We start from the raw sequence: 27917 nt of genomic DNA on the forward strand, positions 1-27917 counted from the left end.
CCCTTGCCTTTGCTGTCTGGTCCACTCGCACTGACTTCCCCTTGCTTTCCCACGTATTGAAATCCTAGCCCTTTTTTTTTAGAGTCTGAATCAAACCCCATTTCTTCCACAAGGCCCTCCTGTCAGGTTAGCCCTTCCCCACGGCACCCAGCCTCTCACTCAACTTCCACCTCCGGGAAGCGCATCTCCCAGTCTGTCTCATATGACCCACAGAGGCCACCCGTGTGCCTGACTTTGATCACCCTGTGGCCCCTGAGGACCAACAAGGGCCTCCCATCGTTTTTTAGCTCCAACCAGCCTGGACCTTACATCCAATCAGTTCTCAATAAATGTCAGCCAAGCTGATACAAAGCACCAGGAACACCATTTGGCTCCAGGTATTTACTGCTTTTGCCAAAAGAAAAAGTGGCTTCGCCCTGGCTGGTGTGGCTCAGTGGATTGAGCGCCAGCCTGTGAACCAAGGGCACGTGCCTGGGTTGCTGGCCAGGTCCCCAGTGGGGGGTGTGCTAGGGGCAACCACACATTGATATTTCTCTCCCTCTCTTTCTGTCTCCCTTCCCCTCTGTCTAAGAATAAATAAATAAAATCTTAAAAACAGAAAAAGTGGCTCCGATGTGAGTCTCTTTCCTTGGGACAGCCAGGGGAGTGCGTGTGTCTGCTGGTATGAACGGCCTTCCATGCGGCCTCTGAGGGGGAGGGTTCCAGGCCCATCCTGCCCCTGGCTCTCACCCTTCTTCTCACGGACCCTAACCATGACTCTCCAGGCTGCCCTGGCCCAAATTACCTCGACTGGCTTCACCCCTCCCAGGTGCTGGTGAACCGCCAAATGAGCCACAGGAGCAGCTTCAACACAACCCCCACCTCCCTCTCTCCTCCCTCCAGCTGATGAGAAAGGCCCCAGGTCTGTCATGAACAGGGCAACAGGTGAGCCAGGACTTAGTTCAAAACTGCTGTTTGGACCCCTTCTATGTGGCCTCTGCTTTTCCTGGTTCTCTCTCCTGGTATTCCCTACAGTGAATTGGCCACGGTCCCAGGTAGGAAGTTCCTTAAGGACAGAGGCCCTGAGCACCATTTTGCTTCCCCATCAGCGTCCACTGCAGTGCTAGGCCCTGACATGGCGGCTCAGGGAGTGAGCAGGTGGAGAGGAAATTACTTTAAATTGCAGCAAAGGATTTCTCTGTTAAATGTGAGGAAGAACGTCCAGACAGCGAGAGAAATTAAACACAAATTTTTAAAGGCAGACAGCAGCCTAGAAATTGGTCTTCACACACAGACACCCCAGCTCTAGCTGCTTAATTCTTTGCTTTTGTGTGAGAACTCAGCAGAAAACTCAGTGTCTCTGGCAGCTGTGAAAGCTGGGGGGCAGGGGATTCTGGAGGGACTGTCATGGCCCCAATCCCCACAAGGCATGGGACCTCTTTGGACTCTGTGAGTCACAATTTAACATACCCAGTCCTCTGGGCTAAACCTGTCTCTTTGCCAAGTGGGACACTGAGGCCGGAAGGGTGTTACTTTGCTCAAAGCCCATGACAGAGCCAGAAATAGGCTCTTTTTACCAGACCAGACTTCACTGTTGGAAGAAAGTCAGAGGGGAGTGGAAAGGCAGAAAACTGGTGGACAAGGTTATACAATGATTTCACTCCTCACAGGAAATGGGCTTGGACCCCATGACCTTCCTCTGTCCTTTCCCACTTGGACTGTGAGTTCATTTCCCTCAGAGCCCCGCCCACGGGGGTCTCACTCCCACACCGCAGAGCTCCACCAATTCCCTCTGACCCCAGCCTCTCCTCTTCCCCATCCCCAGCCTGGGATTTGCTCAGGGGTTTGGATAGGAAAGGGAGGAATGGGCCATGCTGGCGAGCGTGCAGGGCCGATGAGGCAGGCCCCCTGGCAGGTCTTGGGTCTTTGGTGACTGCCTTTGAAAGGCTCTTCCAAAGAGGTAATTCCTTTGTGCACAGACATGATTTATGAGGCTTTCTAGGCAAATTGTGGAGATAAATCGTCTTTGGGGCTGGGAAGTTTCAAAGGCAGTGATGCAGGCAGATCAGAGGGAGCTGGGCCAGACAGGAGCTGGGCCCTCATTAAAAGCCTGTTGGGGGAAAGGGTTGAGCAGATCTGAGGACAGGCTAGCGCCGGCCAGCCTCCAGATCCATTTGGGGTAGCCCCCAGCTTGTCCCTCACCCCCATGTGTATGAGACAAAAGTGCTGGGGTCATTGAGGTACATTTATCCCAGAGATGGGGACAGCAGAGGGCAGAGGTGTTGAGGGTGGAGGGCTAGTGATGAGTTCCAGCTTGGACTCTACAAGGACAGACACCTGTGGAGGGCACGCCAGCCCCTCTGCTCAGCACAGCCTGGAGACCTCTCTGGGGTCCTAGAGTCTCACTGGTGACCTGGACAGTCCCTTCCCTCTCTGGGCCTCGATACCCTCTGTACAAGGAAAGCACAGGTGTGGGAAAAAAAAATGCCAGGGTTTGGCTCTGGTTGATACTCTGTGGTTTGAGGCTCCGTTGTCAAATACCCTGGTTGAGAAGCAGACCAGAGACCACGCTGGCCGTGAGATCATGAGTCAGTCACCGAACCACACCTAACCTTGGTTTCTCCCTCTGTACAATGGGGATAATTAGAGCTCCCTGAGAAGTCGTGGCTGGGCTCAAACAAGTTAGGTCCTGCAAAGTAACTGAAACCCAGTTTTCCTCCCCATCATCTGTCCACACATTACTGTGGCATTTTATATCCAGAATAGTCCCTGTGAAGTTGATGAATTCAACCTTTCGCACCCTCCCATCTCCTCTCTCCAAAAGCAGCTTAACACACACACTTCCTAATCTGGCTCCCACGTCTGCTAATTGCTGCTCGGATATTAACAGATAACTGGGGTATGAATGGCTGATAATGCCCCATAATGGTGACTGATACCTCCCCCCACACACACACACAGATACACAAATGTACACCTACACAAATATGGGATGATGTCCATTTTAACAGGGGATTCTTGCAGTCCTAAAGGTGGAATGGCAGGCAGACTCAGACGCATCCATTCGCAGAGAGGTGCGGGCTCTAATAAAATGGAGTTACCAAGTCTCCCTGCTCCATCCTGTTAGTTTGATGACATGACGTCTGGTTAAAACAGACTTGGTTGCCTGGAGCTGTGGTCAAGGCTGTGGCGATGGAAACGAGGAACATAATGAGTTGAAGTGACTGACTTCGTTCAGGGCATTCTGATGTACCCGCTGGCTTCGTTCCCTCCTCCTGCCCTGTTTCCCTGAGGCCTTGCCCGCTCCCGGGGCCTCCCGAGCCCTGGCCTGACAGTGGGCACTCCTCCTAGTTGCAGCTGCCCCAGCAGCAGCTGTCCCGGCACCTGTCCAGTCATCCCAGGTTCTGATGGGCCAACACTCCCCATTTGTTTGTGTTTCTCAAACTGACTGTGGGCTTCTCAGCTCCCAAGACATAGTAGGTGCTCAGTAGTTGTTTGGCAGGCGAACAGTTGAGCCTAACTCATCTCCCAGATGCTGGCGTGGTGGGATGGAAAGAGCCTGAGAGCGGCATGGCCAGCTAGTTTCAAACGTAGCTCCCCAGTGCATCAGCCTGGCGACCATAGGCGAGTCACTCCTGAGCTGAAAACTGTGTGCACGGGGTGGGCGGGCAGGTATATGAGAGGACCTCTAAAGTGCAGGCATAAGAAAACCGATCTCTGACTCTCAACTCTGCCTTTTGCAGTCAGAGCAGTTTCGTCCCCAAGGGAACAGTTGTCAATATCTGAAGACATTTTTTGGTTGTAAGAATTGTGGAGGGGGAGGTGCTCCTGGCATCTAGTAGGTAAGTGGAGGCCAGGGAGGCTGCTAAAAATTCTACAATGCACAGGACAGCACCCGCAACAAAGAATGTTCTATCCAAAAATGTCAGTCATGCCAAGGTTGAGAAGCCCTATTTAGCTATTCAATGTCTCTGAACCTCGGTTCTTTCAGTTGACAAATGGGATAATCATCCACCACAGATGGTTTGCCTCAGTTGTCTTTGGAACAAGGCAAGGTGTGAATAAATGGCACAGGATTAGTAAGAGAATGAAATGAAATGAGCCAGGTGAGAACGCAGCTTCCAGGGGTGGGGGCTCTTCCTGCAGGCGGGTGTGGCCTCCTCCACCCCTGTGCCCCTGGGAGACAGTGGGCCGAGGGGGGCAGCCCGGATTCCATGAAGCCCTTGGGAATCCTGCCTCCCCTCAGAGCTCAAAAGGAAATAAAGACAGTGTGGTTAAATAACACAGAGGAAGTAACAAGTGTAATAAATAGATCACTAAGAGCTAATGATACATCATTATAATCCTGTGCTGTCAGCATCTTCTTGGCCCAGAGACTGTGTCAGGAGATTTGGGTTTTAATCTACAGCACATTGGTCTATTAATATTTAATTCCAACTCTCTAGGTGGTGAAAAGATAGGGAGCTGAGCAATGGCTCAACTCAGAGCCTGGGTAACCACCTCACATTTTTCTTTTCTGCATAAGGACAAGCACACCTGCGGCCTGTTTCACAAGCACGAGCGCTTAGCAACAGAACAGAGAGTCACGAACAGTCAGAATGGGGAGAGACCCCAGCGTTTACCTGCAGGCGTTTCTTAATGAGGACACCACTGGCACCTGGAGAGCATAGGTCCTCATTGTGCAGGACTGTCCCTGATCATTTGTGACAGCCTAACAACCTCTCCCCCCATCTCACAGATGTGAAAACAGAGGCCCTGACCGGGGACGGGGCTGCCTGAGATGACACAGCCCTGCCTGTGAACCACGCTTCGAGACTCTCCCTCAGATTTGCAACTTGGGTCTGGAAAGCGTGGAGAGGCTCAACCTCTGAGAATTTTTCTGTGCTTTTATTGGGGCCAGTCAGTTGACAAATGGTCTCGCTCACTGGATAGTCACTTTATTTGTCAGCTGGAATGGTTTCTGGCAGCCGCTGCTCCATCTCTGCCCCCAGGCCTGCTGCTTTGGAAACTCAGGAACAACCCCATGACCTGTCAGCAACTCTACTTGCAGGGGCCACAGGCCATTCCTGGGAGGTGCTCGGACTGCGGACTGTGTCAAGCCTTTCCATCGCTGAAGGGCAGCTCAGGGTCAGTGGATTCCAGATAAGTTCCTAACCCTTGTCCTTCTCTTCAGCAACTGTTCCTCCTTCTCCTCTTCCTCCCCCTCCATCTCCTCCCTGAGTCTCAGGATTCCCACCTGTGGAATGGGAGGAACCATCCACCTCTCCTGCCCTGGCCTCAGGCCCAGCATCTTCCTGCTCATCCCCCTGAAAGGACCAGTCAGAAAGCAGATTACCAGCAAGATAACAGTTTTCACCTGCTGAGGTTTTGTTTTGTTTTTTTAAAATAGGACCTGTTATGGGCCCCACCACCCCAGAATAATTGAATCAGAAGGTCCAGGTGTGAAGCCAAGACATGAGTTTTTTATAACCTCCAGGGTGAGGCTTATGAGCTGCCAGGCTGAGAACCACTGTCTGAGGGAACAGATCCCTCAGCAGCAGTGGGGAGGGGACTCATTGGTCACTGAAGAAGGACCACCCTTGTCAACACTGCTGATGGCTCTCCCTGTGTCCAGTTCTGGGCGGGACACTGGGTGAGACATCGTACAGGGGGACAGGGGCAGCTACAGACAAGAACACACTCTAGTTCCCCCACTGCAACCCACAGAGGCTCCATGGCTAATGGAGGAGAGTTGACACAAGGTACCAAAACCTGCTTAAATACAAGTGGTGGTGGTCGGCGGGGGGGGGGGGGGAAATGTGGTCAGCCCAGTTGTTGTTCCTAATCGAGAAAGTCAATAAGGGCATAGAAATATAGTTGTGCCCTTCATAAATGATGTTCAGGGACTCAAAAAAAATATTTGTACACCAATGTTCATAGCAGCATTATTTGAGACAGCCAAAAAAGGTAGAAACAACCCAAGTGTCTATCAAGCGATGAATAAACAAAATGTGGCATAGTTATGCAATAGAATACTATTCAGCCACAAAAAGGAATAAAGTATACATGCGACAACATGATAAACCTTGGAAACATTATGCTTAGTGAAAGAAGCCAGACACAAAAGACTAATATTATATGATTCCACTTATAGAAATACCTAGAATAGGCAAATTGATAGAGACAGAAGCAGATTAGAGATAATCAGAAGGGAGGAGGGAATGGGGACTTACTGCTTAATTGTTCCAGATTCCTATTTGGTGATGGAAGAGTTTTGGGAGTAGTGGTGATGGTTGCACAACACTGTGAGTGCAATGAAAGCCACCGAATTAATCATACACTTAAAAATGATTAAAATGACAAAATGTGTGTTACATATATTTTATCACATAGAAAGTGTTCTAAATAAATAGTCTTAACTGAAGAAAATAAAATTATGTGAAATTGGGCCAGTCATGGAAAACCTGGGACCTATGAGCACCATTCACACCTAAACTGATCCCTGAAAAAAATGAGTCTCTCTGCTTTCCCATCTCTTGGTGAATTATCCAACGTGGCGGTTGAAGCCCAGCTGGCCGCCAGGACCCCTCTTCCATCAACACCAGACCGTACCCAGTAGGAAGCAGGGGTGAGGAGCCCAGACACCCAGTCACTCCCTAGCTGTGTAACCATGGGAAAGCTATCTCGTGGGCCTCTGTTTCCTGATCTGCAAAATGGGCATAATAATAACACCTCCTGCAAATGGGTTGCTGTGAGAATTAAATGAGAAAATTTATTTTACGCCTTTATCTCATGGCCAGGCAGGTTTTAACTGTTCAGTCAACTGTAGTTGCAAATTTGAAAGCTTGTCTGTGGAGAAGGGAGTGGTGAAGCCACTCCCCCTTCGTGGGGAGCCCAGAGTGCACGAGGCCTGGGCCCCTGAGTCAGAAGAGGTCAGCAGGGAGGTTCCCCAGCTGCGAACAGAACAAGCCAGGCCGCACACTTCTGGGTGCCCCTGAAGCCCGCACTGGCTGCTGAAAGAAGATATACCTACTTAAAAAATCAGCCAGAGCCAAATATAATTAGGAAGGAACATCTGTGACAGGAAAAAAAAAAAAAAAGTGTGTGAGGGGTGACATTTCAAGGCCAGGTAGGGAAGAGTTTGTGGTTATCTGTGAAAGAATGCAAAATCCGGTAGTAATTTTAATGATGATAGTTTTTATTCACCTTCAACAGGGTCGATAATTGACTCACTGCAGCTCTGCCTCATTTCTGTCATTGCTGGGGAAGGAGTGTTTTTAAGTGGATTTTCTGGATATCTGAAGCTTATTCCTGTGAACGCTAATTTTTTTTTTCACTTAATCACTCTGGGGAAGGGGGAAGGGGATATCTTTGGAATGCATTACACACTTACCTGCTTCCTTAATGAGAATACAGCGTCCAGCAGAAGTGACGCCACTGAGTGTGGTTGGTAAGGTACATGAATGTCTCGCGCGAGAGGGACAGCAATTTGAACATTTCACCTAGAATGTCATGCGGTGTGCTTGAGTGTGATATTGTTAGGTTACAGAATTACACGCTTATGATTCTGTAATAAAAAATTTTTATGTAATAAAAAAAGGGCATATTTGTGTTGGACCCTGTATTTTAAATTGGATACATGGGGCTATTTGCCCCTATACTGATGGCTGCAATTGCTTTGATTTTTAGCCTATAAGCGTTTTGTTTGTTTCCTTGGTTTCCTACTGTGACATAGCACTCTTGCTGCTTATTCTTGGGGCCCTGTGAAACACATGCATGTGCATGTGCGTGCACACTCACACACCAGCCTGTGGTCTGGGAGCCCATGTTGTCAGGCTGAGTAGGAGGGTGCTTACACAAGCTTGTCTAGTGCCCTGCCTGCCCTTGGGATTGGACTCCCATGGTTTACCTTAAATGCTGCTCTCGTGGCTCTGTCCCCACCCAACTGTACACTCCAAAAGGGCACTAGCAGGCACTTGCTACATGCTTGTTGAATGGATGAGTAGAAGAATGAAAGCGCACAAGCGTTAGTGCATCACTTAGTGGTAAGTGAATGGGTTTTGAATGCCATCTTGGATGTCCCTTAGACAATGACCATAATTGACCTCATTCTCTCTCCTCCAATATTTCTTTTCCCCTTGCGTGTCCTATAAAGAATGCAATACCAATATCTACCCAGCAGTCTAAACCAGAGCTGGACCACTGTCCCTCTTCTTCCTTCCCTCAGCAGCCTGTCAATCACCAAGTCCTTGCTGCTCCTACCCATAAATGCAGATGGAATCTTGTCCCCTTCTGCCCCTCCCAGATGCTACTACCTAAGTCAAGGCTACCACCATCTGTTTCCTTATTATGAAAGCTGGTTCCCCTGACACCACTCCTACTCCCCGCTCCGGCCCTCAAATCTAATCTCATCAGCTCTTTCCACAGCCACACCTAATCGTGTCAGTCCTCGGCTTAGAACACATGCAGAGCTTCCTGGCCCAAGTATGAAGCCCTCACCCCGAACATGGCTCACAAAGCCTTTGGACCTGGTACCCTGCCCAGGAAGCTGCCTTACCTCGTACCTTGCTCTCCCTTAAAGCTTATATTCCAGACACACATACCTTTTTTTTTTTTTTCATTTTCTTTCATGTCATACTTTATCCCACCTCCAAGCTTTTACATCTGCTATTTCCTCTGCCTAGATCCATTCCCCTCCTGCATCCCTCCTTAAGTCCACTTCTGTAAGGATATCTTCCCAAACCTCCCAGCCTGGGTGCAGACCCTCCTGTGTCTTCCTCTAATGTCCTGAAAGACCCCAATTAGAGCCCTTTTACCATATGCCTTAAATGCTGTTCCAGCAGCGCTGTCCTCACTAGACTGTACACTCCAAGAGGGTAGGACACTTTCTGGCACTAGCAGGTGCTTGGTAAATGTTGTTGAAAGACCAAGTAGAAAACAAAAGCGCCCAGGTGTTAGTGCATGGGCTTCATGACAGTGTCCCCGCTCCTCATCAGAGGCATAGTTTCGCTTCCTACTGGGTTTTGGCTAATAAACAAAGCATAACCGTATGGCCTGGAAAGCACCGGGGACAACCTGGCTTTGGACTCCAAAAGTCCAATATAGAGTAAGCCAAAGTCTAATGTAGAGTCATGGCCCTAACAATGAGGGGAATCCCTTGTTCTGGATCCTGGGGTTGTTCACAGTGATGAACAGAGAGTGTGTGGCTAGTGTCCATAGGGTCCCTGCCCTTGTGCTTTGTAGCTGCCACTTTGTCCCTAATGGTACCTCTAAGTTTCTCTCCTCAACATCGTCATTCAGAAAGGGTCCCATTTACTGGCAGTGGGGAGAGCTGGAGCCAGAAGATCTGGGCCTACCCTTGACTCTATCCCAGGGCAACCCCATAACCGCTCTGACTCTTCACTTCCCTGTCTGTAAAATGAGAAATAAAACACCTAGTTCACAGGGTTTTAAAAGTCACAAGTAAGCGTTTAAAATGCAGTTGCTGTTGTTATTATTATTACATTGGAGTCACATCATATGTATATATAGCGCATTTTCTTTATCCATTCATCCATCAATGAACACTTACGTTGTTTCCGCGTCTTGGCTATTGTAAACAGTGCTGCAGTGAGCTTGAGGGTGCAGATATCTTTTCAAATTAATGTTTTCATTTCTTTCAGATAAATACCCAGAAGTGAAATTGCTGGATCACATGGTAGTTTTATTTTTAAGTTTTAGAGGAATCTTTATGCTGTTTCCATAGTGTTTCCATAGTGTCTGTACCTTTTTACATTCCCACCAACAGTGCACAAGGGTTCCCTTTTCTCCGCATGTTTGCCAACACTTATTATTTCTTGTCTTTTTGATAATAGCCATCCTAATAGATGTGAGGTGATAGTTCATTGTGGTTTTTGATTTGTATTATTTCCCTAATGATTAGTGATGTTGAGCACATTTCCGTGTACCTATTATTTACCTGCATGTCTTCTTTGTGAAAATGTCTATTGAGATCCTCTTTTCATTTTTTAATTAGACTGTCAGCTTTTTTGCTATTGAGTTGTATAAGTGCTTTATATATTTTGGATATTAACCCTTGTCAGATATGATTTACAAATATTTTTGCCCATTCGGTAGGTTGTCTTTTCATTGTATTGATGGTTTCTTTTGCTATACAGAAGCTTTTCAATGTGATGTAGTCCCATTTATTTATTTTTGCTTTCGTTGCCTTTGCTTCTAATATCAAATCCAAAAAAATCATCACTGATACTGATGTCAAAGGAGCTTACCTACCGCCCATGTTTTCTTCTAGGAATTTTATGGTTCTAAGTCTTATATTCAAATCTTTAATCCATTTTGAGTTAATTTTTCTGTATGGTATAAGACAGTGGTCTAGTTTCATTTTTTGCATGTGGCTGTTTTCCCAGCACTATTTATTGAAGAGACTGTCCTTTCCTCATTGTATATTCTTGGTTCCTTTGTTTAAATTAGTTGGCCATATATGTATGGGTTTATTTCTGGACTCCCTATTCTGTTCTACTGACCTATGTGTCTGTATGCAATACTATACTGTTTGGACTACTAGAGGTTTGTAATACTGTTTGAAATCAGGAAGCGTGATGTCCCCAGCTTTGTTCTTTCCTCAAAATTCCTTTGATTATTTGGCTTGATTTGTGTCTTACTCATGGTAGTATAAGGTGGAAAATGCAGAGTGAAGCTCACTCATAATCTGGCAGCTCAGTTTGTATGTGAATATTTGGGGCATGGATAAAGAAAGGATAAAGCATAGTAGGGTGATTAGCATTCTAAGCCTAGGGTGGTTCCATCTACCAAAGGATGATGGACAGGCTCCAGGACATTGATCACTTGACCTTAGTCAGCAAGTGGGAGACATATGCAGGGGGTTGGTAGTCCCCAAAGATCCACTCACTGGCTTCACTAGAACCTTCTGCTCTTGTTTTTTTGGTTTTTTTAATCCTCACCGGAGGATGTTTATTGATTTTTTAGAGAGAGGAAGGGGAGGGAGAGAGAGTTAGAAAGAGAGAAACATCAATTTGAGAGAGAAACATCAATTGGTTGCCTCCCGTACGTGCCCCGATCAGGAATCAAACCCACAACTTAGGTATGTGTCCTGACTGGGGATCAAACCCAGAACCTTTTGGTGTGTGGGACCAAGATCCAACCAACTGAGGCACACGGCCAAGGTGAACCTTGTGCTCTTGTTCATGCCCAGCACTTGAGCGCCATTGTCTCTTAGCGTATACTGAGCCTTCCCCAATAACACCGTCCCACTCCCACTCATCTGCCCTCTTTCTCTCTGAGTGTCTAAACCCTAGAATTACTGGAGCACAGAGGTCAATTAATCATCTCATTGTCTTCAGGCAGTAGGGTAACCAGCTATACCAGCTTGCTCAGGACTGAGGGATTTCTCAGAATATGGCACTTTGATTGCTAAAACTGGGACAGCCGGTCACCATGATAGCCAGACAAGTGAGGCCTCTTTTACAGCTCACTTCAGGCGCCTTCTTTTCTAGGAAGTCTTGCCTGGTCTGCTTAGCTAGGAGCAATCTTCCTGTCCATTGAGCATCTCCTAGAACATCATTTGTGCCTGTCCGTGCCTGAACTCCACATTTATCCCTGCTCCAGGACTTGAGTGAATGAGGCAAGGGTTTGAGGACATCTTGTTGTTCTGTGTCCTGTGTGCACCAGGTGAGGATTAGAGTTGGGGTGGCAACAGGCTGGGAGACCTACTTGGGGCCCTGCCACTCAGCCACTTCCCACAGCTACAGAGTGAATTTCTTCACTCTTTGAAACATTTAATTACATATAAAGATCTTGAAGGCTGTCTGTCCCCTCCCAGGGAAACATTTCTTTGTCCTGCTCCTCCTGAAGTTGGCTGCTTAAAAAGTAATGAAATTGAACTGAAGATGAAGCAACCGGGGCTGTGGGCATTAATGAAAGGGAAAAGCAGCAGGAGAGGGAGACAGGAGGGGTGACACAAAGACGGAGTCCGGGGAGGGACGGGGATTAGAAGACACACTCATGGAGAGTGAGGTGCAAGAGGTGAGAATACTAATGAGTCTGGGGAAGAGAGGGAAAGGGGCAGGAAAGATAGAGAGATGGGGGCTGGGCTGGGCTGGGGAAGGACCAAGAGGAATAGGGCCACAGAGAAGAGCTGTGGCTGACCCTAGGAAAAAGGGCCTGGCTGAGAGGAACAGAGACAGCCAACTGAGAAGTGCTTAGCAAAGGCAGAGGGCGGTAAGCAGCTGGCACTTCCAGCATTTCAGAACAGGAGAGCGGGTTTCAGGAGGCGTTGGTTGGAATGGAATGGTCCCGACTGAGAGACGCCTTGAAGAAAGAAGCTTCTTATCTTGTGTGTTTGATTATTCCCCTGGCTTGGGGAAGAGCTGATGGAGATTTCAGGAGGAGCCAAAGCTTCCACTCAGACACCCCTTGCTGCCTCCTATGGGGAGGAGCCATGCTGAGATGGGAGGCAACTTGGGCTTAGATTCCCCATGCCCATCCCAAGGAGAGCCTACAGGGTCCCTCAGCCCTGACCTGCTCCTTTCCTGCAGGTTGCGACAGTGACCACTGGGGACCCCATTGCAGCAACCGGTGCCAGTGCCAGAACGGTGCCCTCTGCAACCCCATCACCGGCGCCTGCGTGTGTGCCGCTGGCTTCCGCGGCTGGCGCTGTGAAGAGCTCTGCGCTCCCGGCACCCACGGCAAGGGCTGCCAGCTACCGTGCCAGTGCCACCACGGCGCCAGCTGCGACCCCCGCACCGGCGAGTGCCTCTGCGCACCCGGCTACACTGGTGTCTAGTGAGTACAGTGGCTGTGGGGGTGGAAAGGAGCACAGGTCCAGCTGATGTCTTGGCAGCTGCATGGTCCCCACCTGCTCCTTGCAGGTGGGCAGGGCCATGGTAACAGATGGAAGGTCAGGACAGTCCTGGCTGTAAAATACACTCTCTCACCCTAAGTTCTGCAGAGGCGAAACGCCCAGACCTTGCCCAGGCCTGGGGTGACTGGAACAAGCTAGATTGTGCATGGGTAGGCTCTCCCATGGCCAGAGGAGCTCATTAAACTCCTCCCAGGAATCCCTTCCTGGTCAGGGCCCAGACCTTGGCTTGTAATTCTCTTCTGATCATAACCCAAATGCCTCTGCTCACCCGAGTCTTAGCTCTTCCAGGCCATTTAAAACAGAGTGCAGGGGGATGGGTGGGGGCTGGAGAGCCTGGCCAGATCTCACGCACAGATTTGGGTAGCTTACTCTGCCTGTTCCTCCCCATTACCTCCTCTTCTCAGACCCCAGACAGCCCCTCACTCCAGTCCCCTGGAGAGTCTGTATTGACAGGGGACCTCTTAAGACTGCTTTGTTGAGACCCCCTCAGAGGCCAGATAGAAGCCTCCCGCCCCAACACACACACACAGAAGGCTCAGTGGCCTGCCCAGCAACTCCAGATGCTGGGAGGGCACCGAAGGACTCTAGCCACAGGTGCATCGTTGACTGAGGGTGTTCCTTGCCCCCGTGCCCAGCCAGCTGCAGGGCTAGCTCCTGCTAGAAGCCAGAGCCATTTGGCTAAGACCAAAGGCCAAGACACCATGCCTGTTTCTATATGTGAGCCTGTCGTCGTAACTGAGAGCCTTCCCGAGCCTTGGGTTGGGGGTGTCCCAGATTCTCCCTCTCTCTGAATTTGGGCAGATTCTTGAAGGCAGGATGCATGGCCACTTCTCAGTGTCTTTGCCCATGCTGTTCCTTCTGCCTGGCATGCCCTTCCTCCCATTCTCCTGATGAGGCTAACTTCAACTTCAAGACTCGAGTAAAATGTCTCCCTCTCAGGGAAGTCCTCCTCAGCTCTACCTCCCTGAAAGAACACTCTCTTTACATTAAAAGCACTTAAGTCCTTCCACAAGTACTGGCCCAAGCATGCATTCCAGTTCATTATATCTGAGCCCTGCTTCCCCCTCATGGCAGGAAGCAGGACTGCATCTCAGCTGACCTGGCGCCTAGTACAGTTCACACTGACTATGAACTCGCTAATGCCCAGGGAGCAGAAGCGTTGGTCTGAGTGCTGCCACATCTAACACCTCTGTTTCCCCATGCAGCTGCGAGGAGCTGTGCCCGCCTGGGAGCCACGGGGCTCACTGTGAGCTGCGCTGCCCCTGCCAGAATGGGGGCACCTGTCACCACATCACTGGCGAGTGTGCCTGCCCTCCAGGCTGGACGGTAGGCGGACCTGATGGATCTGGGGGGGGGGGGGGCGCTGTAAGAGCTCTGAGCATCACTCGCTCACACGCACCCTGGAGGGCTAAATTCCTCTCCCACCCTGAACCCCCTCCCTCTGTTTATGGTTGTGGGCATCATAAGACACTGCCAGTAGTGCCATGGGCACATCTTTGAATCCCAGGTCTGCCATCTAAGTGTTGTGGGACCTGAGACAAGTTACTTAACCTCTCTGAGCCTGTGGTCCCTCAAGTGCAAAGTTGTTGAATTCTTCTCATAGGATGGGCATAGGGACTCACTTGAGCTTCCAGAAGCTCTGGGCCAGAAGTGGCAGAAAGGGCATGGTGTAAGGATGGGGGAGGTGGGGAGGCAGTGGGGTGTGGATCACCTGCATTTATAGAACTTCAGATTCCCAGCCTCCACCCCCTACATTCACACACACATTCTGATTCTGTGGGCCCCAAAATCTGTATTTTAACAAGTGCTTCAGGTGCTTCTGACGCAGCCTCAACCAATCCAGGTCTTGTGTCTGGGAACCACCCTCGTGGGAAAGGGGGTGGGATTTATAACTTCACAGGCCTAAATGCAGGTCTCACATTCAAGGCTGACCCTGAAAACAACCATCAGTTACGCTGGTCTCTTGCTTTCCCATCTGCAAAACTGGCCTAACAATGGCCAACCCTGCCCCTCTTAGCTGCCATGGTTGGCAGAAAGCTCAGGTGTGGCATTGCATGTCCCAAGTGCCTTGAAAACTCAAGGGCTCTACAACTGTTCCTGTTACCTGGGTGCCACAGACAGTCCACAAGCCCCCTTTTAGCCAACATGCTCTACCCATCGGTGCCCCTCCTCACTGTCCACAGACCCCAGCTCCTCAGAAGCAGCGAGTTGCTAACTTTCCTGTTTGTGGGGAGGCTCAGGGACCTAGCTGGCTGCCTCACACTGGGGCCCAAAGCGTCGCCAAAGCAAGGAGGACAGGGCTGCTGAAACAGGAGCAAGATACTTCAGGAGGCTGAACATCTCGGTCACAGGGGGCAGACAGGAGGGTTGCCTATAGGGCCCATTAACAAAGGCACAGATTTGCCAAAAATTTTAGGATGAGAAAGGACCTGGGGGATCATCTGGCCCAGTAGCACCCAAACCTGGCTGCACAGCAGAGTCACGGGGAGCTGGGATTAAAATACAGATTGCCAGGCTCTGCCAGAGGCCTTCTGGGGCCCAGGGTGTCTACTTTTAATAAGCTCCCCAGATGATTCTGAAGCAGCCAGCTGTGTCCGCATGTCTGCATTTGGAAATAATTGATCGAGACCATAGGATTTCCTCCTGTGTTTCACCGAACCCTTGGGTTTCTTAGGGGTGGGAAGCCTAATAATTAAGACTCTGGCTACCACACACTCCCACTTCCATTTTAATCTACACATACTTTGTCTACTGAGAGTCCAGGTAAGGTTTCACATAAAAACAGGGTCTCCCAGCTTTAAAAGGTTTGAACACCATTGGTCTATTAGTATCTTCCATTCTCAGGGGAGGAAGCTGAGGCTAAGTGACCTACCTGCCCAAGGTCACACCGCTGGTGAAGAGGGAGGCGAAGCCAGAATCCAGGTGTAATGACTCCTGAATCCCAACCCTTGCTGTCTGTCTGGCCATCTCTCTGTCTCTTCTGAGGAGGCCACAGGGGCTGCTGCCACCTCTCCCGCACCTGCCGCTCCTCCCACCCTGACCCACGCACTGGAAAGCCCCTCTCATCTGCAGCCACCTTCCAGAGTCCCAGCAGCCTCCGGCTGGGTCCGCGGAGGCCCAGTGGCAGGCAATGGGGTCGGATCAGGACAATCAGGTTGTGGGGAGAACAGCCCGCAGGCAGGCCGTGTGCCTGTAAAGGCCCTTCTAGAGAAGCTGATGGAGGCCGGGGATCGAAGTGGGGGAAGGGAGGAAGCCAACACACGGAGACATTTGTTTTTCTCCCCGGCACAGTGAGAGGTTTGTTCTTCCAGAAGATAGGAAACTCTGTCAATAGAAGCTTTGGATTGGGGGACTTTATGTTTTTAATTTTATTGTAGACAATTGCATTTCTATTTTTGACACAGCATTTAACTTGCAGATTTGTATGAATTATTAATATCCCCCTCGTGCATGCGGAGCCCCAGTATCATGAAGCTGCAGCTCAGGCCTGAGGTCCCTCCCACAGAGTGCTGGGGCCAAGGGGAGGGTGCTGAGCAGAAAGGTCCTGTCTTTACCATCCTCTGTGGCCTCGCTTTCCTGTCGGCCTCCGGTGGCTTCAACCACACTCAGTGGTCTAAAGACTACAATTGCTAACCACACAGTGCAGTTCTGCAAAGAATGGAGGTATTGTACAGAGCTGGAGAGAAGCCGCCAGGAAGTCTGGGCCTCCCAGCCCTTCCTCAGATCCCTGGCCACCAGGCCCTGAGTGTGCCCGCGGGACACTCCACTTGCCCAGCTGTGCTGAGCCCATTCCAGTGGGGGAGCTTTGCAAAGAGCCTGGGGAATTATCTCCTCTCTTTTTCTGGGCTCTCGGACCTTTCAGAGGAGAGAAACCAGGTATGAGTAGCTTGATGTGAGCAGGTACTGCAGACAGACATGGAGTGGGGAAGGAGGTATGATCGCCCCTTAGGAATTCCAGGTCCGATGGTGGAGGCTGGGTACAGTGTGTGCTGGATGCATGCACGGACACTCACGCCCATGAAAACAATGGGCCTGAAGAGCTGAGAAATAGATTCAGGTATTATGGCGGGTCAAAGAGGGGTATTTGGATCTGAGGTTGCAGGATCACAGAAGGTCAGGTGTGAGAGGGATGATTCAGAAAGCTCCGTGCCCTGGCCTGTGGCCCGGGTCGTCTCCACGGCAGCCACACCACCCTGCAAAGTTCGCTGTCCACTGAGGGCATCTGCCACCTGAGACCACAGGGATAACTAGTAATGCCTTCCGCTTGGGCAGGCTGAGCTGTCTCGTTGGCACGGCCTTGAGTCCTTTCAGCATCTTGGCCCCCAGCTTTCTAATGCCCCATGTAGCCATGTTTCTCTTAAAGTGAAGCTACTACCCGGATTTTGTCAAAAACCAATTAACAGGTGTAACCAGCCTGAGAGGAGCAGGACTGTTGCCCCACCTCATCTCCAGCCTCCTAGATGCCACACAGCCCGCGATCCCCCTACAACAGGAGGCACGCGCTCACTTGCTCATATGGCAGATTTGTCAGGGCTGTCAGGACAAAAGAGTGTAGATGGAGCGGCCTGAACAACAGAAATTGCCCTCCTCACAATCCGGAAGGCCTGGAGTCTGAGAGCAAGGTGTTGGCAGGCTTGGTTCCTTCTGATGCTGCTCTCTTTGGCTTGTAGATGACCTTCCCCCTGTCCCTCTTCTTATGAGGACATCCGTCCTGTTGGATTAGGACCAACCCTAATGAACTCATTTTAACTTTATTACCTCTATAAAGGCCCTGTCTCCAAATGCAGTCACATTCTGGGGTGCTGGGAGTTAGGATATATGAATTTGGGAGAATACAGTTCAGCTCATAATAGCAGGAGAGAAACCATAAGGCCACAGCTCTCTCTTAAGATGGCACTTTCTTGCCTGCCCTCTCCCGCTGCCTCTCCCCAAAAGGCTGTTCTCCTAACCAGCAGTAATTGGCTGGTTATGTGGTTCTCTTCCACTCTTCTCAGTCCCGGGTTGTACTGGGCTTCTACCACATGCCACCTCATGAGATGTCCACGTTGGTGGGATTAATATTAAAGGCCTGCTCTTTAAGGCACTATTCCTTCACATCTCTGATCTCACTTAATCTTTACAAACACCTGGGAAACCTGGAGTTACCACTCCCATTTTATAGGTGAGGAAACTTAGAACAATCATATAACTTGTCCTAGCTCAGCCGTTTGGGAAGAGGGAGAACTGGGATTTGAACCCAAGTCCTCACTTTGAGTCCAGTGTTCTTTCCACCACACCAGGCAGCAGACCTTCTAGGGTATCACATTCTTTAAGGCCCCAGGAGCTCAAGCCCGAGGAGGAGCCTAGGGGTTTAAAGACCTAGATTGCCTGCAGTAAGGAGGACCGAGATGTCTCCAGAACACCTGATTTCCCCAGGAAATATTGAGGGAAACATTCTGTGCATCACACTTTCCCACTGATCTTCTCGAGGGGCCTTAGTTGTGTGTGTGTGTGCGCGTGCACGCACACGCATGTGTAAGTACATGAGGGTCCCACAGTGCTCCGTGATAGGGAGGTAGGAGGTATAAGCACAGCCTCCCGAGAAGGCTCAAAATATTTCTTTTACGGTCAGAGCATCCTTGTCCAGCCCAGGACTGCAGAGGTCTGACTCAGAGGATGGCCCGAAAGACTCCTCTCTCCCCTCAAGAATCCCTAAGCTTGTGGGGTGTGGTGAGCAATGCAGGCCCCTGCCACACCTGGGACACCGCCCCCAGAGGACGAGGGAACTCTCCTCTGAATAGCTTTTCCTTGGCGCTCTCCTCACATACTCACTCATTGCACTGTCCCTTCCTTTTCCCCTCCCAGCCCCCTTCCAGAGGCTCACAGCCTGGCTTATGTGTGGGGGAGATATCTGAGCTAAAAGGCCTCCCACGTAATTCGTTACAAGTAAATTGAATGGTATTGAAAGATGTCTCTGGTCAGCAGGATTTTCCTGACTAAACTAGCTTCCTCGGGCTCGGCAATTATTGGTGCTTAATAATTGTGTGTTGAACTAATTGATTAATTAATTGTGGGAGAATACTTGATCCCCATTAAGAGATATAACTATCCCTTGTAGGAGCGAGGCTAAGGGCAGCAAGAGACAAGAGCAGGTTATAATATCTGTTTAACAGATCTAAGATTCATATTATAATTTTAAAAGTTATCTCATACCACAAGACTAATACTAGGGGGAGGGAAAGTCATCCCTTGCACCACTCATAAATCCCACTCCCAAAAGGCAACCACATTCCAATTTTTTAGCTCCTTCTGGTATTTTCCTCCGTATTTCTTTATAACATGCTTTACTGCCATTTCCTTTTTGCAACGTAGACATTTATTGAATCTGTTGACGTCCCTCTAATGCAGAATAAAATTTGGCTCTAACACACACACATAAGCAACCCACCCCCTGAAAGGAGTTTTACTACAATTTTTTGTCAAACCACTTTTTAATGTTTAGGTACATAGGACCACACATGTGCTGTTACTAATTTATCCCTAAAACTCTCTGGAACTCTTAAAACGCCCTCAATAAGGTCAGACACACCAGCAGCCTCTCGATTTGGTTTTGGTCTCTGCCTTGTCTTAGGGCTGTACTCACAGCGCTCTGCGTGCCTCTGTTCCTGCCGCACGGTTTTCACGCTGGGACTCCCTTCCCCCGCCATCCTGGAACTCCGTGCACCTCTCCTCTGTTGGGTTCCCTATTTCCAGGAGCCCATGTCTTTCTCTCTCTCTCTTTTTTTTTTCTTTTGGATAATTCTTTTTTATCAGGGGAAAAAAAAAAACCTTCCAGTAGCTTCCTGAGAAAGTGTTCATGGAAATGTAATTTTTTACAGCTGTTCAAATCTGAAAATGCCTTTACGGAATCCCCCACCTGAGTGCAGAATTCTAGGTTAGAAATTATTTTCCTCCAAATTTTTAAGGCATTGTTTCATTGTCTCCTAGTTTCTAGTTAAGAAATCTAATACATTTTGATTTCTGTTCTTTTGTATGTGACTTAATCTGTAGAAATGTAAAATTTTACAATGGTAGGCCTAATGTCGATCTCTTTTCACTTTTTATATTGGATACTCTGTAGGCACTTTCAATACAGAAATCAATGCTTTCCATCCTTTCATACAGGGAAATTTTCTTGTTTTATATTTCCCATTTAATTTACTCACCTCCATTTTTCTGTTCTATTGTCTGGAACCCCTGTTAATTAGATGTCAGAACTCCTAGATTGATCCTCTTACTTTATTATATTCTCATTCTCTTTCTCTGTCTTGCTCTCTCTGTCCCCACTCCTGCTCCTGTTTTGTAGATTTCTTTATCTTCCAGCTATTCTGTTTCAGTTTTTAAAAATTCCTGTCATCTTAGTTTTACTCTTTAAGAGCTCTTTGCTGTTCTTTGGATATCCCCATTTTAGGCCTCTGTTTTTTCATGGATACAAATATCTTCATATATCTGCATAAAGGTATTCGCTTTCATTATAACAGAGGCTTTTTCTTCTGTTTTCTTTGCTCCCCACATCGTTCCTTTCATCTGTGTGTCTGCTTTGGTCTCTGTCATGTTCGAGCCTTCTCGCTGGAAGGTGTCTTCTAACAAGTCTTCATGCTAGAATCTTTTTTCCTGTTAGAGTCTCATTTCAAATATCTGGTGCTCCTTGGCCGGCTGTTTGTATTTTACCATAATAAAAGCTGGTTGGAAGCCTGGGGGCAGGTTTGTTGACTGATGGGGTCCTCCAATATCAGTATCTGTGGGTCTTTCCTCTGAGTTCTCAGTGTCCCCAGAAAGGAATCCTATCCTCCAGCACGCTGCCCCAGGGAGCACAGTCCGGGAACCGGCATTCCGGGGGCCGAGTGGAGCCAAGAGCAGAGAGCCTGATCTTGAGCAGGCAGAGTTTGGCAGGGTCCCCACTTCTCATGGAATCCCTACCCTCAGCATGGTATCCTGCTGTCCAAAGCCTGTGCAGGCCAACCTCTCTAAAAGCAAACTGCCGGTCTAGGGAAACCATCATGCTATGTAAAAAAAAAAAGGCAAAAGTCTGGGGTCTCGTTCCCTGTGTTGTAAGTGCTCAAACAGTTCTGTTTCGTCACACCTGCTCCTTGGCCTTCCGAGGTTCCTGGTATCTTGGATTCCTGAGCTTTTCTGAGATTGCAGGCAATCTGATGTCTTCCCACATGCCCTTTGCAGGCACTTAGCATTGCTGAGAAAGCAGAAACCTCAGCAGTTCCTCCATCTGCTCTTTCATCTTCCAACATGTGACATCTCTTGTCCTCTATGGTCTCCTCTCCTATTCCTTTTGTCCTTGTAGTTTTATATGCCCCCCACCCTTTACTCTCATGTTAGCTGGGTTTGGGAAAGAAGTGGAGATAAATGTATGTTTCCAGACCACCATGTTTAACCACAGTCTCTGTTTTTCCTCAGCACTTTATTGTATACCAGTGCGAGAACATTTAGCACCTCAAGCTTTGGTTACCTGTTTGCTTGTCTCCTTAACAGACTGAAAGGACAGAAATGAGTCTTACTCATATTTTTATATCCTTAGTGTCTAGTAGAGTGCCTGGAATTCAACGGGCACTCAATAAAGGTGTCCTGAATAATTGGATAAACAAGTTGGCCTTAGTCTCCCCATCTCTAAAATGGGGCTTTGGGGCCATGATGTTTGATTTTCTATGCTGCTGTGGTTGGGGAGAAAGTCCCGCTGAGGAACGGAGTGGTCCCTTAAGCCAGAGAAGCTGTGCCACTTCTAGGAGAAAGTGGCTTTAGGATTGCATCTCAGAAACAGCACCTATGCATGTCTTTCCTCCTCTGTTTCAGGGAGCAGTGTGCGCCCAGCCCTGCCCACCAGGGACGTTTGGCCAGAACTGCAGCCAGGACTGTCCTTGCCACCATGGAGGACAGTGTGACCACGTGACTGGGCAGTGTCACTGCACAGCAGGATACATGGGGGACAGGTAAGGATGGCATTAACTATTGTCCTTGCGGTTCATATTGCTCACTTGCACAGCCGCCTTGAAGAGGACAGCTGAGGTTTCCTGGCCCACAGCGTTCTCCTGCCAGTTTTCCATTCCTTGCTCAGAAAGCATTCTGAGTCCTGCCAGGGAGATTTATCAAGTCACCCTTCCTCACCCTCGGACTGCGGAATGCGCCCCCTCCCCAACCCTGTGGCCTGAGCCCTGAGCTTGCACTGACTCGCCTGGGGAGGCAGGTGGGCACCTCCACCCACTCTCCGCTTTCTGCCCACCTGCAGGGAGGCAGTGGCACCGATAATCCAAAGCAGCCAAGAGTGCCAACTTACTTCACATATTTTGCACCATGTCTTCTAGAAGTGGATTTTTGTTCCTATTGTGAACTCTACCAAAAGGACGCTGACATCAGTTAATATCCCCTACAGGCCTACAGTCTAAAAGCAGACTGAACAAGGACGCCAACGTCCTGAGACCAAACCAGCCTTGCAGAGTGGATACTCCACAAAACATAACGAAGGAATAACCGTGTGGGCACATTTGCCATTGTAGGAAGGATGCCATGATGATAGGCTAGGTGCTGTGGGAGAATGAGAAACAACCAGTGTGTCTGCTGGTGACTGAACTCAGCGCTGGAAGAGGACGTTTGCCCACGTGACCGGGGCCAAGCCTCCTCCCTCGCACTGTGAACCACATGTTTCTTTGTGAGCAGAGAGAGGGGCAGTCCAGAGGAGGCTCTCACACACCTTGCCTGGTTCTGTGGGATCCATGTTTCATCTCTGGCCCAGATTTGGTTACTCTGCCCGGACAAGGTGGGGTGAGAGGAACGTTTGTTTGCCATTGCTCTGCTTCCCCTGGCCTGGTAACATTAGGAAACAGAGATTGGGTCCTCCTGCCTCTGACTGACATAACTGGGCCCCTTCAACTCACGCTGGAGTCAGCCTCAAATCCTTACTGATGTCCAGGAAAGAGCTTTTCCACCGTTAGCTGTGGGGTTGCTTTCCCCCAGCCTGGAGTCTTCAGGCCAGATCTGATCTCTTTGTGAGCCAGATTCATCTCCATGAGCTTGGGGTGTATGAACTACAGACCCCGGCGGGTAGCAGCTGGGGATCCATCCCTCCCTGATCTCTGTCAGAGCGACAGGGTCTTTAGAAGCAGGGCAGGAAGGACTGGAGCACCGAGCCCACCTTCCTGTCCTCACCATCTCCCCCAATAAGGAAGCGCTCAGGATGAGCCCGGAGTGACAGGAGATGGAAGGCCCTGGAACCAGGACAGGACCGCTTTGTTTCAGGCCACTTTCATGTGAGAGGGAATGTAGCCCATTTGTTGGAGAGGAACAGGAGCAGCACTCCAATAGGCTGGATGCAACACGGTAGACCATGCCTCATTGGCACTCTCGATTTTCTTTTATTTTTTTTCTTAATTTTTATTGATTTTATTTTCTTTTTTAATGATATTTTATTGATTGTGCTATTACAGTTGTCCTGATTTTTACCCCTTTGCCCCCTCCACCCCCTCAGGTAATTCCCACACCATTGTTCATGTGCATGGGTCATGCATGTAAGTTCTTTGTCCACTCCTTTTCCTATACTGTACTTTACATCCCCATGGCTCTTCTGTATCTACCTATTTGCACTTCTTAATCCCCTCACCTCTTCACCCATTCCCCCACAGCCCCCTCCCATCTGGCAACTATCAAAACGCTCTGTATCCATGATTCTGTCTCTGTTCTTCTTGTTTGCTTAGTTTGTTTTTTAGATTTAAGTGTTGATAGATTTATATTTTTTGCCATGTTATTGTTCATAGTTTTGATCTTCTTCTTAAAGAAGTCCCTTTAAGATTTCATATAAAAATGGTTTGGTGATGAGGAACTCCTTTAGTTTTTTTACTGTCTGGGAAGCTCTTTTTCTGCCCATCGATTCTAAATGATAGCTTTGCTGGATAAAACAATCTTGGCTGTAGGTCCCTGCTTTGCATGACTTTGAATATCTCTTGCCAAAGCCTTCTGGCATGCAGTTTCTTTTGAGAAATCAGCTGACAGTCTTATGGGAACTCCCCAGGAGGTAACTAACTGCTTTTCTCTTGCTGATTTTAAGATTCTCTCTGTATCTTTAACCTTTGGCATTTTAATTATGATGTGTCTTGGAGTGGGCCTCTTTGCATAACATCTTGTTTGAGACTCTCTGTGCTTCCTGGACTTGCAAGTCTATTTCCTTCACCAAATCAGGGAAGTTTTTCTTTCATTATTTGTTCAAGTAGATTTCCAATTTCTTGTTCTCTCTCTCTTCTCCTTCTGGCATCCTTTTGAAGTGAACATTGGATTGCTGAAAGTTGTCCCACAGGCTGTTTACACTATCCTCGTTTTTTTTGGATTCTTTTTGTTGTTGTTGTTCTGATTGGTTATATTTTGCTTTCTTATATTCCAAATCATTGATTTCATTCTCGACTTCATCCACTCTACTGTTTTTTCCCTGTAAATTGTTCTTTATTTCAATAAGTGTTTCCTTTGTTTCTGACTGGATTTTTTTTTTATACTGCTGAGGTCCTCACTGAGTTTCTTGAGCATCCTTATAACCAGTGTTTTGAACTCTGCATCTGACAGATTACTTATCTCCATTTTATTGAGCTCTTTTTCTGGAATTTTGACCTGTTCTTTCATTTGGGCCAAGTTTCTTTGTCTCCTCATTTTGGCAGCCTCCCTGTCTTTGTTTCTAGGTATTAAATAGAGCTGCTTTGACTCCTTGTCTTGGTAGTGTGGCCTAATGTAGTAAGTGTCCTGTAGGGTCCAGTAGCACAGCCTCCCCTGTCACCCAAGCTGGGTACTCATGTTGCGCCCTTTGTGTGGGATGACTACACCCTCCTCTTGTAGTTGAACCTTGATTGCTGTTGGCAGGTCAATGGGAGGGATTTACCCAGGCCAGTCAGCTACAAGGACTGGCTGTGACCACTGCTCACCACCCTCTGCCCTCTGTGGAGGATCAGCTTTTCAGGGGCAGGGTGGTGGTCCTCTGACATGGTCTGTAGCCATCCACTGGGTGCACAGGCTCTGGAGTTTTCCAGGTGGGGCAGGGCAAGATCAGCCACCACTTGTGTTTTGCCCAGGGTCACCCTGCCTAAGCTATAAAGCAATCTGAGGTGGCTGCTACTTGTGCTAGGCTTGGAGATTCCCAGACAAAGCCAAGCTGTAAATCTGGGCTGGCTGCTGCTAGTGCTGGCCCTGGGGCTCATTGAATCCAGCTGCTGCTTGTCTGAGAGGATTTAGGAAGTTGCAAAGCATGAGCCAAGACCAGCCATTCATATGGAAAAGCAGCTTGGGAGGAACCATAAGTTGGGTGGGGTGGAGTCTCTGGGGATCTCCAAGGTGGGTCAAACAATGTTAGCTAGGTTGATGGAGACTCAGATATGGTATCAGCTTGTTGGTTCTGTGCAGGGAAGTTTTAGAAAAGGGAAAATAGCCTCTTCTCGCCTTAATGCTAGGCACTTCAGCTCTGGTGCCTTTCAAGCTAATACTATGTTGCTGGAGCTCAGAGCTCAGAGGGAGCAAGTCTGAGTATGCGCATCTGTCTGTGTGTTCTTTAAGAGGAACTGCTTGAGGCTCCAGAAGTTTCTTCTACCAACTCAATCCCTGTGGAGTTTTGCAGCCAGAAGTGATGGGGACTTAGTCTTCCTGGCCCTGGAATCCTGGGCTCAGGGGACCTGGTGTGGGGTGGGACTCCTCACTCCTGAGATATCTCTCCCAAATTTTTATCTACCACATGTGGGTGAGGGAGCAGCCTATTCCATGTCTGCACCCCTTCTACCTGTCTCGATGGATGTTGTTCCTTTAATTCTGTAATTGTCAGACTTCCATTCCACTCGATTTCTGATGGCTCTGAGTGATGCTCGTTCTATATTTTAGTTGTAATTTTGATGTGGTCGTCCAAAGAGTTGAGCCATGTCTGCCTATGCCAGCACCTTGACCAGAAGTCCTTCAATGCGAGGATGTCCTTCATGGAGACGTAATCCTAACCCCTCTTCCTGTTGGGGGCTGCTTCCTGGAGCAGAGAGAAATCCCAAAAGCCTCAGGGTCTGCTAGCAGGCTTTGCCAATCAAGCTACAGAGAAGAATTCAGTAGAAGGGCAGGGTAACATTTGGGTTCCCCACCTAAAAGGGCTGCCTGGTGTTTAATACTTTGTAAAATTGCCTCCATGAATTTCGTAGGTGACAGCTGCATTAACCCACCCCAAATCATCACGAGCATATTAAAGTTGAGTGGGTGTAATAATGCAGGCCTCCCCGGATAGGCAGAATCCAGTGCAAATTAAACATGAAATGTAACGAGGGCTTTGCAGCTCATTTTGTAATTTAATTGAGCAATGTATCTGGTTGTTAATGGCAATATCAGACACATTAGATTGATATGTTGCAAAGGAAGGATGTTTAAGTAGAAAACTAATTCTTGCTGTGATTACCCTTCTGTTCCACAGGCCCCGTTATTAGTGTGCTTTGTGTAAAATTCATTAGCAGTCATTGCTTGATCTCTAAATAAATAAGTTATTTAAATTGTGAGTAGGAAAAAAATAAGAGGCTGATTATGTAAATGGATTAGGTTGTCAATATTTTATTTCCGGATTCTTTTTCTGGGACTGTGGAATCAGTCACTTCATAAATATGGCAGGGAGGGGAAGTACCCTTCAGAGGAAGCTCGCTGTCCTGGGATCTGCCCCATCCTGCTGGATGGGAGGGAGCAAGAATGTTCCGGTGAGAGGGAAGAAGAGCCAGGAGAGGTCTCCTGGTTTGGGTTCCTTCCCCTGATGTCTGAGACATCTGAGGGGAGCTAAGCTCAGTGACTCCTGGAAAAATCCATTCTGAGGCTGAACAAAGGGCTGGCAATTCACATAGTGATATTTTTCAGGTCTTCAATGCTCTGTGCCCTTCTCTTCTGCCTCAGTTTCCCTCCTTGCCTACTGCATCAGCCTCCCCTGTGTTCTGCTTTCCATTTCTTCTCCAGGTACTCCTTCTTTCTCCCTCTTTCTCTCTCTCTTTTCTGTTCCCTTTCCCTTCACAAGGCCTCAGACTGGCTAAAGGCAGCAAGATTTGCAGGAAGATGATCCGGGCTCATCTCAGCCACTCGCTGGCTTTATGGGGTTTGAACAGCCATTGCACCTGTCCGTGTCTCAGGCTCCTCAACTCCAAAGTGAGGGTGATGGGACTCTCTGCTGCTTTGGGGGCCTTTGGGACCCAAGCAGCTGGAAGCCCCTCTCTGTGCAGTACCTGGGACTGTAGTCTTTATTATTACCACCCGTGCCCCCGCCTTTCTGCCAGAGCCCTCCCTTCGCCACAGTGGCGCTGAGAGGTGAGAATGGGTAGCGTCTCTCCATGAGGGAAGTCCTGAAGGCTTAACCCCAGTTACCATCTCCTCTTCCTGCCATTGTGGCCTCAACGCAACAAGGACAGAAGACAAGCAGAGACACCCCAATGCAAAATTGCCAAGACATGTGTCCAGACACTGGCTGCTCCATCTCCCAGCCACTCACGGGCTGGCCCGACTGCATCACTGGGGTCTGGCCATTTGCCCTCATGACAGGCCACCGAGGTCACGGACATAGCTCTCCCAGCCCTGTTGTGGAGGACACTGCTTCCAACTCAAGACTCTCCAAGATTAATAAAGAAACTAGGGCTGTATTTTTTTAAACACCTTTTGCTGCTACCTCCCTTGTCCACTCCCCTACCTCTGATTATTATAGAAAGCCTGGAAAGTAGAGAAACACGACAATTAAAACATTTCTAATTCCCTAAGCCTACTCCACTGTTAACATTTTGGAATCATTCACTTTGAGCCTTTTTTTACACAAGAATCTGAGACAGAAAATCAGATGGGCTCTGTTATGAGAACTACAAAAAGCAATACTTACAAGAGTAATAATAATAAATAACATTTCTTACTGAGCCCTTACCATGCATGGGACACCTTTCTGAACATTTATACACATTGTCTCATGTAATAATCACACAACCTGGAGAGGTTTAGTTCTTGTCATCACATCGTATGATGAGGAAACAGAGCTCAGAGCAGTAGGGTCTCCATTCTCGCACTGTGGGAGCAGCGCTGGGACAGGGATCTCTGG

General features: G+C 48.7%; 1 protein-coding gene across 8 annotated transcripts in view; it reads left to right on the forward strand.

Moving 5' to 3' along the window:
• Nucleotides 1-27917, forward strand: part of MEGF11 (multiple EGF like domains 11) — a 362683-nt gene that overhangs the window by 274858 nt on the left and 59908 nt on the right. For all 8 annotated transcript variants that reach the window (XM_054565250.1, XM_054565252.1, XM_054565251.1 and 5 more), the window contains exons 6-8: nt 12513-12759; nt 14044-14164; nt 21662-21798. In XM_054565250.1, the coding sequence (XP_054421225.1) occupies nt 12513-12759; nt 14044-14164; nt 21662-21798 (505 nt within the window). The remainder of the gene's footprint in view (nt 1-12512; nt 12760-14043; nt 14165-21661; nt 21799-27917) is intronic.

Source organism: Pteronotus mesoamericanus, unplaced genomic scaffold (assembly GCF_021234165.1).
Source record: "Pteronotus mesoamericanus isolate MK-2021 breed Mesoamerican mustached bat unplaced genomic scaffold, CSHL_Meso_final contig_164, whole genome shotgun sequence".
Taxonomy (NCBI): Eukaryota; Metazoa; Chordata; class Mammalia; order Chiroptera; family Mormoopidae; genus Pteronotus; species Pteronotus mesoamericanus.